At 47.1% G+C, this 16785-nt stretch overlaps 2 protein-coding genes across 4 annotated transcripts in view; one reads left to right on the forward strand and one right to left on the reverse strand.

The window, feature by feature from the left end:
* Positions 1–15795, forward strand: part of LOC143956214 (uncharacterized) — a 28464-nt gene extending 12669 nt beyond the window's left edge. Inside the window, exons 10-17 of one of the 3 annotated variants that reach the window (XM_077466385.1) lie at positions 57–159; positions 587–691; positions 1385–1464; positions 3323–3431; positions 3778–3852; positions 5444–5541; positions 6924–7074; positions 13881–15795. In XM_077466385.1, coding sequence (XP_077322511.1) covers positions 57–159; positions 587–691; positions 1385–1464; positions 3323–3431; positions 3778–3852; positions 5444–5541; positions 6924–7074; positions 13881–14290 — 1131 coding nt within the window. In that variant the 3' untranslated portion in view covers positions 14291–15795. The remainder of the gene's footprint in view (positions 1–56; positions 160–586; positions 692–1384; positions 1465–3322; positions 3432–3777; positions 3853–5443; positions 5542–6923; positions 7075–13880) is intronic. The other 2 variants (XM_077466386.1, XM_077466387.1) reach the window with 2 other exon arrangements.
* Positions 1–16785, reverse strand: part of LOC143956208 (oocyte zinc finger protein XlCOF8.4-like) — a 216423-nt gene that overhangs the window by 134627 nt on the left and 65011 nt on the right. The window lies entirely within an intron of this gene.

A 16785-nucleotide genomic window follows, 5' to 3' on the forward strand; every position in this document is an offset into this window, starting at 1 on the left:
TTTAGATATGCTTGGTAAAGTATTCTTCAGACATTGCTGTTGTGTTTTTTTTGTAGGAGGAAAATTTGATTAAGGTTAAAGTAGATGAAGAAGATCCATGTGGGATGAGGGGTGATGAGCCGTGTAAGGAGGAGGAAATCCCTACAGAGATCAGCACAGGTGAGGAATAACCACTAAATCCAAAGAGGAGTCCCAGATTCTCCTTGTTCAGTCACAACAATCTCTTCTCCTCCCCCCCTCCTCTGTCAGTAGACAGTAATGGGGAGACAGTATGTGGCCAGTGGGGGAGTCAGGAGCCATCAGCCTCTATTAGACTCCGGATCTCCTCACATCATGTCATTGTGTGTTACCAGCCAAGAGACGTGACCAGTCTCCCCCCACACACACTCTCTATGGCAGTGATGGCAAACCTTGGCACCCCAGATGTTTTGGAACTACATTTCCCATGATGCTCATGCACTCTGCAATGTACGCAAGCATCATGGGAAATGTAGTTCCAAAACATCTGGGGTGTCAAGGTTCGCCATCACTGCTCTATGGGGTCTTGTATTAGTACAGGGGGCTTCACTCTCATCTTTATTCACAGACCCCAAAGACACCAGAGAGACTCCGAGCGATGTCAAACCTGAGGAGGAGGAAGAAGGACATGTGAGGATTAAAGAGGAGGAAGTTCCTATGGAGATCACCGCAGGTGAATAATAAACACTAAATTCAGAGAAGAGTCCCAGATTCGTCATGTTCTGAGGACATTGGCTTCTGTATTTAGAGGGTATTTACCATGTTACATGTGCCTCCCATATTTAGGGATTCTCTCCCCACACCCGCTGTCACAACTTAAAATCAGTACGGTCGCGCTCCGCCTAAACGACTGCGTCATTCATTCAGAGTTCTGTGAATGAACTACAAGTACCATTGGCGGCCGACAGCTTGTATTTTCAGTGAACTACGATGGCACTGGTGATCTCTCTCATAGTTCATTGGTTCTCCCTGCAATTCAGTAACTGCCTGCCTGTACCTCAGCTGTACTGAGTGTCTCCAGGATCCTGGCATCGCACCCGTGTTCTGCTGAGCATGGGTATGCAATGCCGTACAGGCAGCAAATAATAAATGCGTTTGTTTTTTTACCTACAAAGAAAATATGATGTTGTTGTTGTTATTATTAGCTGAAATCTGCTGCCAAACTCTTGCTGTGTCCAATCACAGTACGGGGTTGGCAAGGGCGCACGCGCGCCCCAAACCTTTCAGCAAGCCCGCAACGTACAAACCTTTACCAGCTGCCCGCTCACATTATATTCACTGTGAGCCATCAGCCGGTTGTTAAAATGACAGATATTAAAGAAAATGCCTAATTATGTTGATGTGATTGGTTGTGCTTTTCCTACAGAGGGATCCAGACATTCACCAGAGAGATGTCCTCGTCAGGATTCCACGCAGGAAGATCAGGAGATCCCTCAGGAGGATCAGGTAGATTTTACCCAAGTTTCTCATTGTACAACAACATTGAAATATATTATCATAGCTCTCGGTGGATCTAACCTCTTCCCCAGCCCACAGCACTGGTATAAGCCCCTCACTGATTGGCCGAGCAGAATAAATATTTATAACCCCCATGTGTTGTAACTTCTCACTCTACTAGAGAACACTCAACAATGGAAGGCAGGAGGAAACTATCTCCTTGGGCTTAGGAGAAACCCAATGAGCCCAGATAACCACTTGAAGACCACACTTATTCTGGCACTTTTTGGTTACAATTTTTTATTTATTTTTTTGCTATAAAATTACTTGGAACCCCCAAACGTTATTTAATTTTTTTTTTTTTTTTTTTAAGCAGAGACCCTAGGACAGTGATGGCGATCCTCGGCACCCCAGATGTTTTGTAACTACATTTCCCATGATGCTCATGCACTCTGCAGTATAGTTGAGCATCATGAGAAATGTAGTTCCAAAACATCTGGGGTGCCAAGGTTCTCCATCACTGCCCTAGGGGAAAACATGGCGAATGTTGCAGTGTTTTTTTTTTTTTTTTTTTTATGTCGCACGGTATTTGTGCAGTGTGGTGTGTTTTTTTTTTTTTTTTTTTTTTTTTTTTTTTTTTGGGGGGGAAAAAATACACTTTAATAAAAAAAAAAAAAATATGAAAGATGATGCAGCAAGTAAACAGATACCTAACCTGTCATGCTTTAAAATTGCGCCCACTTGTGGAATGGCATCAAACTACCATACTTAAAAACTCCATAGGCGACTGTTTAAACATTTTTATGAAGGCTACCTGTTTAGAGTTACAGAGGAGGTCTAGCTCTAGAATTATCGCTCTCGTTCTAAATGTTCACGATGATGCCTCACATGTGGTGCAAACACCGTTGACACATACGCATATATGTTCGCTTCTGCGGGAGCACAAAGGGACGGGGGTGCTTTAAAAAAAAAAAAAAAAAAAAGCCGAAAACCAACACCAAAATAGACAGTTAAAAAATAATATATACATACACACAGTACATAGATATCTATGTGTGTGTGTGTATGTATATATATATATGTATACACACATACACATACATACACACACATATATATATATATATATATATATATATATATATATATATATATATATATATATGTGTATTATAATTTTAACTTTCATTTTATATTTTGACACTGTCCCCCCATTTTTTTTTTTTTATTCCTTTTACTAGGAATGCAAACATCCCTTGTAATAGAAATAAGGATGACCGGTCCTCTTTATGGAGAGATCTGAGGTCAAAAATAATCTAAATCCCTTATTTACATTTTATATTCTCTTTCTTTGCCATAATAAAAAAAAATTGTTTACTTTCAGCCAGAAGTAAAATCATGGTGTCGCTCCTGGTCCTCCAAGGCCATAGAGGCAAACAAAGACCATCTGGTCCCTGGTAGCCTTTGTGACTAGCCAGCCTCACCATCTGATTATTTCTCGCACGCACCGGTGGAAATGGTAAAGTGGGGGGGCGGTGGGATTGGATGTCCCCTCCCTAATGAGCCACTCAGATCGCTTTCATGAGAGAGCTGGCTGGGAAAAAAACAAAAACAAAACGTGGTTATTGCTGATGGTTTCAGCCATAATCCCGGTAAACCACTTGCAAAACCACAACTATATTTCTGTATTGCGGTTAACCGGTGGATAACCTAAACAAAGCTCAGGCTGTCGATTTTTGCCTATCTGCAAATATTTAATTTTGACTAGGGACCCCAGATTAAGATGGGGTGCCTACATACCATTGGTTCTTTGGTTTAGATATGCTTAGTAAAGTATTCTTCAGACATTGCTGTTGTGTTTTTGTAGGAGGAAAATTTGATTAAGGTTAAAGTTGAAGGAGATGAAGAAGATCCATGTGGGATGAGGGGTGATGATCCATGTAAGGAGCAGGAGATCCCTCCAGAGATCAGCACAGGTGAGTAATAAACACTAAATCCAGAGAGGAGTCCCAGATTCTCCTTGTTCAGTCACTACAACAATCTCTTCCTCCCCCCTCCTCTGTCAGTAGACAGTAATGGGGAGTCGGCCTGTGCCCAGTAGGGGGGGAGTCGACCTGTGCCCAGTGGGGGGGGGGGGGGGGAGTCGTGGGAGGAGTTGGCCTGTGCCCAGTGGGAGGAGTTGGGAGCCATCAGCCTCTATTAGACTCTGGCTCTCCTCCTCACATCATCTCATTGTGTGTGACCCGTCTCCCCCAACACACACTCTCTGGGGTCTCTCATACATCTCAGTACAGGGGGCTTCACTCTCATCTTTATTCACAGATCCCAAAAACACACAAGAGACTCAGACAAACAGTAAAGCTGAGGATGAAGAGGAACATGTGAGGATCAGCACAGGTGAGTAATAAACACTAAAGCCAGAGAAGAGTCCCAGATTCTCCTTGTTCAGTCACTACAACAATCTCTTCTTCTCCCCCCTCCTCTGTCAGTGAATTGATCGAAATTTGAACAGCTTTAGACTTTTCTACGACTTCGACTGTTACCATTCAACATCAAATCAGTGTCACGGACTTCTAAATCCTGTACGGTGGAACCTTGGATTACGAGCATAATCCGTTCCAGGAGAATGCTTGTAATCCAAAGCACTCGCATATCAAAGCGAGTTTCCCCATAGAAGTCAATGGAAACAAAGATTGTTTCGCATTGACTTCTATTGCATGCAATACCGCATATGGCCAGAGGTGTCGGGGTGCTGGAGAGCCTAAAATACTCGGACAGCTCGGCTGAACTTGGGAACCCCCGGAAAGGCTCGGGAACCAAGTATTTCTTCTCTGGCCAAATGCGGCACTGCACACCCCATTAGCTTGAATCCTGCTCATTGTTTTTATTTTTTTTTATATTCTAATTTTATTTTTTAATTTATTATAAAGTATTACACATGATTAAACAATTTCAACACTCGCAAACCGAGTCAGGATGTAAAAAAAAAAAAAAAAAAAAGTTGCTCGTCTTTCAAAGCGCTTGTTAACCGCGTTACTCGTTAACCAAGGTTCCACTGTATTTCACGATGCAAGCTGAGTTTACAGGTAAAAATAAGTGTGAAATGCAAGACTTCGGTGGGTGTAAAAAGATGTCCGCTTGGCAACGTCAGACTGTAGGCTTAATGCAGTGAGTGAGGGGTGTACCAAGATGGCTGTGACGGAACGTCACTTCCGTTACAAGATTTGACGGGTCGTCTAATCTGACAGAACAGGGGCACACAGAAACTGAAAATATTTTTTACGTTAATGCATTAAAGGTAAAACAGTTTTTAGGTTTAGTAACACTAAATGCCACGAAAAAAAACCTCTATCTGTCTCAAAAAGATGATAAAAAATTTCATATGGGTACAGTGTTGCATGACCGCGCAATTGTCATTCAATATGTGATGATGCTGAAAACTGGCCTGGGCAGGAAGGGGGTGAAAGTTCCCTGTAGGCAAGTGGTTAAAGCAAGCCATAGATGAATACATTTTTGCAGGAAAGAATCAATGGATTCCCCCATCAACGCAGTCAGTGTTCGCGGATTCCCTCCTGCGGTGCCTTTGTGTTCTGCCAGTGGGGAACCTTGCCTGCCCACAGAACACAATGATCACTGGTAGCGGCTATAGCCGCTGGCACTGATCACATGCAAAAAAATCCAGTAGGCTGGTTGTAATGAAGTCAATAGATTTGATTTCAGTACAACCAGTCTGCTTATAGATGAACCAAATCTCAATCGGTCACTACTGAATGGGCCAAGATTCGATCCATCTATGGGTGGCTTTATTTTCATACTGAAAGGGTTTATCTTCTGTCGGCTTGGAGCACCGGCCACCCCTCACATCACCGGGTAAGAGGAGACTTTATTGTAAAGGAGTGAGAAGTACGGAGGTTCCACCTAGATCCCCCATCATCTGATAAACACATACACACACACTGACTGAATACATTGTTTCTGTTTCCTACAGATGGATCCAGTAATGGGAACCCACCAGAGAGTTGTCCCATTCCCCGTCCCCATCCACAGTCCCAGGAAGAAGCTCAGGTGCAGGTGAATTGTATGGAGGTAAGTGGACAAGACTCCAAGATGCATTTATATTATAATTGAAAGCGTACATATCGGGGTAAATCTAGATATGCGTCTACATCTACCTTTCCTCTGAAGAGTAATCTGCATTTGGATCGTGCTTTACAAGCAGCTCACTGACAGTGAGGAAGTGATATGATGGCTTCTCGCCAACTGGTTTAACTCCATTTTTGTTAATACATGCCCCTCCACCCCCTTTGCCTGAATATTTCACCACCCTCTGGCTACTACACAATGGGGAGACTTTGCATCACATTTAAACGCCCCCGTCCGCTGCCTATTGCAGCTTAAAGTGTTTGTTATTTTTTTTTATTTTTTTTACTTTACAAACATGTTTATACTTGCCTGTTCTTTGCAATGGTTTTGCACAGAGCAGCCCTGATCCTCCTCTTCTCAGGTCCCACCATCTGAGCTCCTGCCCCCCCTGCTGAGAACCACCATAGCAAGCTTCTTGCTCTGGGGGCACTTGTGTGTGTTCTCACTTCCGAGCCGCCTTTGGGTGGCCCGGCCCTGCCCTACTCCCTCCTCACTGGTTGTGATTGGAGAGAGAATGAGGGCAAAATGCTGCATGTAGTGTAAAATCGCACCGGAAAGCGCTGCATAAGACAAAACGCATAGGGGGAGCTAAATGCTGATGCCAATGAAGAGGTGGACTGGCAGAGTTTCTTCTCACGTGCACATTACTGGCTCGGGTAAGTATTGGGGGGGGGGGGGGTGTGAGGGGAGAGCTGCACACTGAATATAGAAGCTGTGTAAAGTACCTAACCAGCTATCAGCCTTGTACAACAGAGCTAAGACTGGATGGGAAGAAAGTAGCACAAAGAGCTAGTCCGTTATTGCACTAACTAGAAGCATGCTGATTGAAGACAGAGTGACAGAGATGAGTTCATGACTGTGCTGCTTCCCCCTACACTGTCCAACCACAGCCTGGTGGAGGGACCACGATTGCTTGTGCAGAGCAAGTGGGTGGAATGATGGTGGCTGCCTAGAAGACTGAGGACATCTAGAGGTGGAAAAGAAGTACTGTGGGCTCCCGATTTTAAAACAGAGTATTACACCAAATGCTGTTTTTTTTTTTTTTTTGGTTTGACTGGAGGTGTGCTTTAATGTCACCTATAGTAGACCACTGCTAACATTTCCTGCTACCATGCAAAGAACATTAAAGGACCATTAAAGAAAACGGGACGGGATCAGGGCTTCATCATGCCACTTTAGAAAGACTAATGTTTATACTGCACTTCCCATAAAGCTCTGTTGTGTACCATGGTCGTGCTGCATTGCCAAGTTTTACCAGCAGGTGAAACTAAAGTTCGTTATTCTGATCTTCCTCTATTTTTTTTATTTATTTTTTTGCTGTTTAGGCTGAAAACCAGAAGATTTTGGGTAGAGCAGCTGAAATGGAGATGGCGACAGAAGAGGCGGGGAAGGTTGGGGGCAACAAGCTCTCTAGAGGAAAACTGTTTCTGAAATTTTCAGTAGGAGAGGAGCGAATTTCTGCAGGGACTAGCAAAGGTGAGTAGTAAACACTAAAGCCAGAAAAGACTACAACATTGTTGATTCTCCCAAGTACAGTCTACTGATGATGTGGGGGGGGGAGAGAATACAAACAGTTGGGCAAGCGCAGTGTTTGCACCATTCTTCTTTTTTCTTTTTTGTAATATAAAAATAGAGCAGATGCCGCTTGTTATTGACAAAGGGGTGCAAGCTCTTTTTGTTGATTAGAAACGATCAGTTCTGTGGCTGTGACAGGGAATGGAGAGCTGGAGCTACATGCTCCGATGTTTCTTCCCATCTGTGCGCCCTACTCGGTTTGGGGAGGGAGGATGAGGGTTGTTAACCCTGCAAGCTCTGCTTGTGTAGTGTAATTATTGCATGGGCAGAGAGGGATGTGACCTGTGTGCTGACAGCTCACACCTGGCAGAAATTTGTGGCAGTTTTCTATATGGAGAACTGATATAATCCCTGCACGGGCAGAGAGAGAGGGAGAGGGGATGTGTCTTGCACGGGCAGAGGGAGGGAGAGGGGATGTGTCCTGCACGGGCAGAGAGAGGGGGAGAGGAGATGTGTCCTGCACGGGCAGAGAGAGGGGGAGAGGAGATGTGTCCTGCACGGGCAGAGAGAGGGGGAGAGGAGATGTGTCCTGCACGGGCAGAGAGAGAGGGAGAGGAGCTGTGTCCTGCACGGGCAGAGAGAGAGAGAGGGAGAGGAGCTGTGTCCTGCACGGGCAGAGAGAGAGGGAGAGGAGCTGTGTCCTGCACGGGCAGAGAGAGAGGGAGAGGAGCTGTGTCCTGCACGGGCAGAGAGAGGGGGAGAGGAGATGTGTCCTGCACGGGCAGAGAGAAGGGGAGAGGAGCTGTGTCCTGCACGGGCAGAGAGAGGGGGAGAGGAGCTGTGTCCTGCACGGGCAGAGAGAGAGGGAGAGGAGATGTGTCCTGCACGGGCAGAGAGAAGGGGAGAGGAGATGTGTCCTGCACGGGCAGAGAGAGGGGGAGAGGAGCTGTGTCCTGCACGGGCAGAGAGAGAGGGAGAGGAGATGTGTCCTGCACGGGCAGAGAGAAGGGGAGAGGAGATGTGTCCTGCACGGGCAGAGAGAGGGGGAGAGGAGCTGTGTCCTGCACGGGCAGAGAGAGAGGGAGAGGAGCTGTGTCTTTCACGGGCAGAGAGAGAGGGAGAGGAGATGTGTCTTTCACGGGCAGAGAGAGAGGGAGAGGAGCTGTGTCCTGCACGGGCAGAGAGAGAGGGAGAGGAGATGTGTCCTGCACGGGCAGAGGGAGGGAGAGGGGATGTGTCCTGCACGGGCAGAGGGAGGGAGAGGAGATGTGTCCTGCACGGGCAGAGAGAGGGGGAGAGGAGATGTGTCCTGCACGGGCAGAGAGAGGGGGAGAGGAGATGTGTCCTGCACGGGCAGAGAGAGAGGGAGAGGAGCTGTGTCCTGCACGGGCAGAGAGAGAGAGAGGGAGAGGAGCTGTGTCCTGCACGGGCAGAGAGAGAGGGAGAGGAGCTGTGTCCTGCACGGGCAAAGAGAGGGGGAGAGGAGATGTGTCCTGCACGGGCAGAGAGAGGGGGAGAGGAGATGTGTCCTGCACGGGCAGAGAGAAGGGGAGAGGAGATGTGTCCTGCACGGGCAGAGAGAGGGGGAGAGGAGATGTGTCCTGCACGGGCAGAGAGAGAGGGAGAGGAGATGTGTCCTGCACGGGCAGAGAGAAGGGGAGAGGAGATGTGTCCTGCACGGGCAGAGAGAGGGGGAGAGGAGCTGTGTCCTGCACGGGCAGAGAGAGAGGGAGAGGAGCTGTGTCTTTCACGGGCAGAGAGAGAGGGAGAGGAGCTGTGTCTTTCACGGGCAGAGAGAGAGGGAGAGGAGATGTGTCTTTCACGGGCAGAGAGAGAGGGAGAGGAGCTGTGTCCTGCACGGGCAGAGAGAGAGGGAGAGGAGATGTGTCTTTCACGGGCAGAGAGAGAGGGAGAGGAGATGTGTCTTTCACGGGCAGAGAGAGGGAGGGAGGGAGGGAGAGGGGATGTGTCTTGCACGGGCAGAGAGAGGGAGGGAGGGAGAGGGGATGTGTCCTGCAGGGGCAGAGAGAGGGTATGTGTCCTGGAAGGGCAGAGAGGGCAGACCTGTGCTAGTTTTTATTTTCCTCTGAAATAGAAACTGGTGCAGACTAATCTGAAACGGGTCTGCTTGGTTAATATGGTGAACGCCACTTATGACGTTTTCCATTATAATGGTGCAGGAAGCTTAATTCCCCAGAATGTGCCAAGTGGGGTGGAGTCAGGAGCCATTGGCATCTACTGTATTAGACTCTGGCTATGACTCTTCTGCATCCCTCTAGAGGGAGGAATGTAGAAAAGTGTAAGGGTTAGACCCTCTTTCAGGCTTTTCTTGCTTGTGAAACCTAAAATGATTGGTGCCCAAATGATTATAAAGTCCAGGTGGTGGGAAGCTCGTTGGACCTCTTGATTGTTAATGAGAAGCAAGATTGGATTCATCTTCTCGATTTGTCCTGGAAACTAGAAGTGATGGGGAAATCCAAAATATTTTATCAGGTTTTATCGAAATAAAAAAGACAACATGTAGACCGCGGTGGGGATGTATTTTTGAAGCACCTGATTAGAATCTAATAGGCTTTAGAAAAGGTGGACTCCGAATCCACCCAGATGTGTTTAGAAAAGCAAATGAATATTCACTTTTCTAACACTGAATCACCAATCAGGAAAGGCGGGTTTATTACCCGTCACCTGATTGGTTGAAGGCACAGGCGCTGCTATTGGACGCCTATCAGGAGGAGACACATGGAGGACACAGCTCGCCACTGTCTCACCTGCTGCAAGGTCCCACAGCTCGCCGGTGTCACCCGCTGCCTGACCCGCCACCAAAATAGGGTAAGTGCCGGTCAGATGGTGAGCGGGCAAGAGGGTCACAGTGGCTGGAATTGATGGGCACAGTGATGTGTGTGTGTTTTTTTTTATTTTTTATTTTTTTTTTGTTTGTTTGCGCCACACCAAAAATTTTGAGCACTGGCCACCACTGTAGTGCGCACTTATTGCAAAGGACCTCCTTCGTTTAATATGAGAATAGGAATCGGGCAGGGATGTCCAAAATTTCTTGCTCATGCAGTACAGGACACAGACAGGTTCAGAGACACCTAAGTTATAGGTAGGTACCTTTTTTGTAGGGCTCATTTACACTTCAAAATGTGGCATTGGACATGCTTTTTAAAGCACTCTGAAAGGCAGTCCAAGCTTCAATGGTTCCCTTATGGTGCTGGTCACACGTGTTTGCTACACTTCAAAAATGATCCCCCATGTCACTTTCTTGGTGTTTCAGTGTCTCCAAACCCTCACTAGAAGTCTATGACAACGCTTGCTTACAGCACCTGCAGCTTTTGAGGGACTTTTATTTGCTTTGGAGGCATTTTACATATGAGATATCCCAGGATGCACTGGGAAACCAACAAGCGAACCGGAAAGACATCATCAGCAGCAGTCCCTTCCGGTTCATGTGTATATGTTCTGGGATTGTCGTGTGCAGCCATGGGGCAATAGGAAGGTGAGCGGGGTCCGGACTGAAGCAGAGCAACTAGAAGATGGTACACGTGGAGAGCAACATGGGAACGCTAAAACTGAAGGGGAGAGCGGACTAAGAGGCAGATGTGGTATTAACAGAGCTAGGGGTTTCTACGGAGTGGGGGGGATCGGCAAGAGCTAGGGGGTTTCTACCGAGTGGGGGGATTGGCAAGAGCTAGGGGGGGTTCTACAGAGTAGGGGATCGGCAAGAGCTAGGGGGGTTTCTACCGAGTGGGGGGATCGGCAAGAGCTAGGGGGGTTTCTACCGCGTGGGGGGGATCGGCAAGAGCTAGGGGGTTTCTACTGGGTGGGGGGGATCGGCAAGAGCTAGGGGGGTTTCTACCGAGTAGGGGATGGGGCAGGGTTAAACAAATCACCACACACACGCCCTGCATTTGCCAAGCTTCATGCATTAGGTGCTTTAATGTGTGTTAAAGTCGAAGCAAGTGTAAATGAGCCGCTTGGGTATTTAGGGGGGACCGCAAGGCCCCCCATATATCCCTTTACATTCCCAGCAAGCTTCAGCCCTTTGCTAGTGTCCTCGGGTGTTGGCATTTCACCCTTCCCTCTTTGGTATTGCTTGGAAGTGTCTCTAGATCTGCCTGTGTCCTGTAATGTATTAGGAGGAAAAAATCCTATTTAAGAGTCATCACCAGAATAGGAGGTGAAAGGAAATCGTTCATTAGGGACACCTGTTCCAGTGACCACTTTCCTAGGAATTTGTCACTCTGGAGAGATCAGCAACTTTTATTTCATAAGGAATTGCATTTACTATTCATTCAGGGCAATGGTACCTACAAGCTGGCAGATGGACAACTTCTGGGTTCCTCCCGGTTGCGCAATGACATTAGCACGTAGCTCCCCCTACCTGTTTGGTGATGTATGACGTCTTCTGTGGTGAATTTACACCATATGGGGAGTTTTTGCTTTCATTCTCTTTCTGAGCTAATGTCGCTGGATGCTGAAGGTTGTGAACATAGCAAATTTTGACTGGTTCCCCGGGAGCTGGCTGAAATTCGCATACTCTATATCTAGCTTTAAAACAGAACTCCGGCCAAAATTTTTTCCATGTCCTTGTTCCTGATCTACCTTCACCAAGTTTGCCATCCATGTTCTTCTGAGCTCTGTAGTTCCTCTGCAATAGGCTGCTGAACTGGCTGCAATAAAACCGTTATTGGCTGATGAGATCCTATTTGTAAGACCACTGGCTTCTATCCCTCTCCTGACCTCATTCAGTGGTCTAGCACCCCCCCCCATAGTCCTCTGAAAGCGCAGGGAGGATGCAGACATATTGTGGGAGAAGGGGGTCTCCCACACCCCCCCTGGTCTTTGCCACCCATGGAGGTGGTGTCCTCCTCCTTTGCTCCCCGACAGTCTCCGCACCACCCCCCCCTGTTCTCTCCACGCAAAGTGGGGAATATCATCAGTAATCCCTTGTATGACACAGCGGGGATCTCACACTGTGTCAGAGATAGTATACGAGAACGCCGTGCGATGATGTCCCACATAATAATGGTGGGGGGTGGGGCATCAGCGCTCGGCGTTCTCGTATACTATACCTGACACAGCGGGAGATCCCCACTGTGTATATACAAGGGATTACCGATGATAATACTGCTCAGCACTGGTGGTCCCTGACATGCAGCACTGGTTTGCATTTATATTAAATGTTTTAATTTATTAAATCAATATTATATTTAATATAAATACAAAGCATTTTAATATAAAAATGCATAAGGCTGTAACCTATCATACCGTGTATTATGTATGGTTTGCTGGCTGCAGAATGAGGGGTGCGATTTATGTTGAAGTTGGCGAGTTCACATTTACATGTACAAGCCTAGTGTACCGCCCACATTCACTCCATTCCCAAGGATTCATGGGAAATGTAGGCTGATTACAGTTAGAACAGGGACTGCATCATATCCTCTTCTCTCTAACACCTCCTACCTGCCAGAGAAGATGAAGCATTTTTTGAATCCCAAAGCTGACTTCCTGAAAATGTAATCAGTCGTGTCTCTTAAATGGGGGGTGTACTAACCAGGGTATTTTTTGGAAAATCCCAAAGTTCTGCTTTAAACTTTAATTTGGGTAACGGAGCTTTAGCACTGAAATCACAAAAATCTAAATTCATGCGTCAAACTCCATAAATAAGTCCCAAAGTTAATAATGTGACTGTGTCTCCCCCACTAAGCCCTTGTACACACGTTCGGAGATTCCGACGGAATGTGTCTGATTGGACCGTTTTGTCGGATATTCCGACTGTGTGTGGTCTCCATCGGACTGTTTCCGTCGGAGTATCCGACGGACCAAGTTTTTCAACTTGTTGGTAAAATTTTCCGACAAAATGCTCCATTCGGACATACTCCGATCATGTGTAGAGAATTCCGATCGGACAAAGTGCCACGCATGCTCAGATCAAATTCCTACACCAAAGCTATTGGCTACTAGCCTGAACGTAGTCCCGTCGTAACGAAATAACGTCATCATGTCGGATTTTCCGACAACTTTGTCCGACCGTGTGTATGCAACAGTTTCAGACAAAATCCGACGGATTTGGTTGTCGGAATCTCCGACCGTGTGTACAAGGGCTTAGAGTCCACATGTAGCCCGATTTTTTTATTATAGGTCACCACCTACAGCATCAAGCCACATTAGCTCGGAAAGAGAATGAGAACAAATGCCACATATAGTGTAAAGTCACCCTGGAAGGCGTCATATACGACGAAACGCGCAGCGTGGCACTACATGCTGACTTTTATTTAATAAGAAGTTGCACTAACAATCCATTCAAGGGAATGGCACATTGAGAAAACACACAGGGATGGTTTTACACTGTATGGGGAGTTTGCTCTTATTTTCTTTTGCGCTAATGTGACTTAATGCTGAAGGTGGTGACCTATAGTAAATTTGGCTACCTGTGGACACAAAGGGGGAGATGTGGTACATCATCACAGTTGCCTTTCTGACTATTTTATTAGGGGGTCATACAGGTCTGGTAAGCCTGCATTTGCTACCATCTGGTGGGGCTTTAGTTATCCACTAAAAATGCTTGGAAAAGTTGTCAAAATAGATCCAATTGTGTTAACATGCTGGTGGACTTTTCCTTTTATGAAACAAAAAAAAACCCCCCACGCCTTAGCGGTTCCCTGATGTGTACTGCCTCCCACTTTCAAGATTGATTTTTATATATGGATATAGATATATCTCTGGAAATGCCATTTTGACATTTTGGTTGGTTTTTTATATCCCAGGTAAACTCAGCCAGAGGGACCCTCCTAAAATCTCGAGCTACTTCCCGAAATGCGGCGGTGGAGTACCCAACAGTAATCTAAAAAAGAGCACCCTGTCTCACAGTCGGGCCCCTTCGAGCAGACGCAAGCTGCTTTCCTGCTCCACCTGCGGAAAATGCTACATCTCCAAGCGGAGACTGGAGATCCACGAGGAGTCCCACAAGGAACAGAAGAGGCCATTTTTCTGTACGGACTGTGGGAAGTTTTACCGCACAGAGAAGAGTATGACCATGCATCGGAGGATACACAGCCAAAAGATATACCAGTGTCCAGACTGCAGACAGATATTCGATCAGATATACTACCTGGTCTTGCATATGAGAGGCCACAGGGAAGGAATGCAAAAAGGCCAGGCGGGTAAAGCTGTATAACCAGAAACTGTGGCGCCCAAGTTGTGACATCATCCACACTTTGCGCCACCAATTTTGTGAACTCGGCCTGGTGCATCCCTAGTAGGGATGGTTCCTTTATTGTTGCCAGAAAAGAACCACAACCAGCTCAGGTTACCAGGAGGGGTCCGTCCGTCTGGCACTGAAAATGGAGTGGTCCCATACCTCTTCCTGCCGGTAAAGAGGAAGGGACTGGGGACAATTAAGAAGGGTTGGGAGAAAGGGACTGCAGATGAGGATCCTGAGCCAAGCCAAGCCTTGTTCCTCCACTAGTTTCCATGCAATGCTCTCTTCCAGCCGGTTAAGTACTGACCAGTTGGGCAGAAGATCCTCCTCCTTGTGAAGGGTTTTTGGTGATGCATTGCCTGTCCCGTTGAAAGTGGTGCCTAACTCTCATGTGCTGTCCTTGAAGACTGAAGGGCAGGAGAATAAGTCTCCATAACCAGAAACTGCAATGCCCAGGCTGTGACATTGCCCCACCTGGGCTTTGCACTACCAGTTTTGCGAACTCAGCCTGGTGCATCCGCAGTAGATACGATCCCTGCTAGAACCATGCTGGCTGAGGCCAGACCACCGGGAGGGGTAAGTCACCTCCCCATACTCTCCTGAGGCAATGAAAAGGGAGTGGGCCCAGACCACAAAGAGGAAGGGACTGGGGTGCAGGGAAGGACATCAAGAAGGGTGTGGGTGGTGGACTACAGACAAGAAGCTTGAGCTAAACCAAGCCTCCTTCCTCCACCAGATTCCAAGTGTTTTGTCCCCTCTGTATAGAAGAAACGCTAACTGACCAGTTTGGCAGAAGATCTTCCTTTTTTGAAGTGTTTTTGGTGATGTATTTCCTGTTCCTGTTGAAGGTGGGGCCTCTTGTGTGCCGTACTTTTAGACTTCTGATAATTGAGTTACCAGGAAGTTTTAACTTGCTGATCTTTCAGAAGGCCAGGAGTATACGTGGTCCAAAAAAGTAATAGACTTCCTAGGCTCCTGATTGTCCTGCTGGAGGTTGGTGCTTCCTTGTAGGAGTAATGTTGGTGATATGAAGTCTCTTCTAGACTAGTCTGTAAAGGAGAACTAAGTACTTGAACAGGAGCACCACATGCATTAGTCTCATGGACAATTGGCATTTAGACCCATTCCATGAGGCTCCAGTGTTTAGCTAAAGATGGAAGTACAAGCGCACAGTAGAAGTCTGTCTTCTGGGCAGTCACCCTAGGGTGTATACTGCCCATCCCTGTTGGGGTGTTTAGACTTTTACAGTTTACCAACAGTGGGGCTAGATGGTGTGCCCATACCTTCCACCCACACGTAAATGCTGGAGCCTCATGCATCAAGGCTAAATGCCAAGTGTAGAGAGAGAGGGGGGGGGAAAACACCAATTTGACTTTTTTTTTTTTTATGCCTTTATAAACTCCGACTATCCACCCTGGAAAACATGGTTATACACATTGTAAATGTTAAATGGGTTAATAAAATTTAAAGTGCTACATAAATTGTATTTTTGTAAAACATTTGTGTGTGTGTGTGTGTGTGTGTGTGTGTTTTTTGTTTTTTTGGAGTCTACTGAGTGACTATCGTGTTATATTGCTGCCTACAGGATTGGACACTTTGGATAGAAAAAACTTCCACCCGGTGCCAAAAAAGTGCACACACATCAAGAGTGAACACAAAAACGTGCAACAGGTGTCTACTGTCCTCCACTAGGAAGGACCTTACCCTGATCCCCCGGGGCGTTAGGCTCCAGACAGGGACTGAGGTACCACTACATGGCCCATCTGGTGGAAGCCAGACGACCGTCTTTCTCCAGAAGGTCTGCCGAAACAGACCCACCCAGGTACTAGGGTAGGGGCTCCCCCAAAGGAAGACCCCCCCCCCCCCCCCCCAAAGAGAGGGAGAACCAAGCCAGAAGGCCTATGTCCACCCTCCCACAAGACTTTCAGGGTTGGCCCGAGGACCGACACCCTACTTGTCAAATGTGCAAGTGACAAACATAAAACGTGACAAAACACACAATAAATAATAAAATGGGGAAGGGAGAGTGAAAAGGTGGCCATTGTGTAATACAATGACCAGGCCCTCCGGCCAGAAATCAAAAAGGCCGGGCCCTAGAGGCAGGTGTGAAAAAGCATGTATACAGTGAAGAGACCATGGTGCCAGACTTCAAAGTGACAAGCACAGTGAATGTAAGGCACCCCTGAACTGCCACTTCAGGGGCACATCAACATTTGCTTTTCAACAAAAGCATCCCCGACCCGACCTCTCCCCCCAGCCCAGACCACAGCAGCCCTCACCCCAGCCAGAAAGGCATGGAGATCCAGGAGCTTAGTGAGAGCCCTTTGCCATCAGGCCTCACCCTCGCTCCCATCACTCCCACCTAATTACATTCGGGAAGTACAGGCCGCTCCCCCCCGTGGGAGAAGGGGGAACCAACGTTCCCTCCTGAAAAACTGACTGGAGCTAAAGCTGCCCCAATCCAGGTCAGA

The sequence above is a fragment of the Lithobates pipiens genome, unplaced genomic scaffold, assembly GCF_037356315.1.
Source record: "Lithobates pipiens isolate NorthernLeopardFrog02 unplaced genomic scaffold, aLitPip1_a1.2 Scaffold_35, whole genome shotgun sequence".
NCBI lineage: Eukaryota > Metazoa > Chordata > Amphibia > Anura > Ranidae > Lithobates > Lithobates pipiens.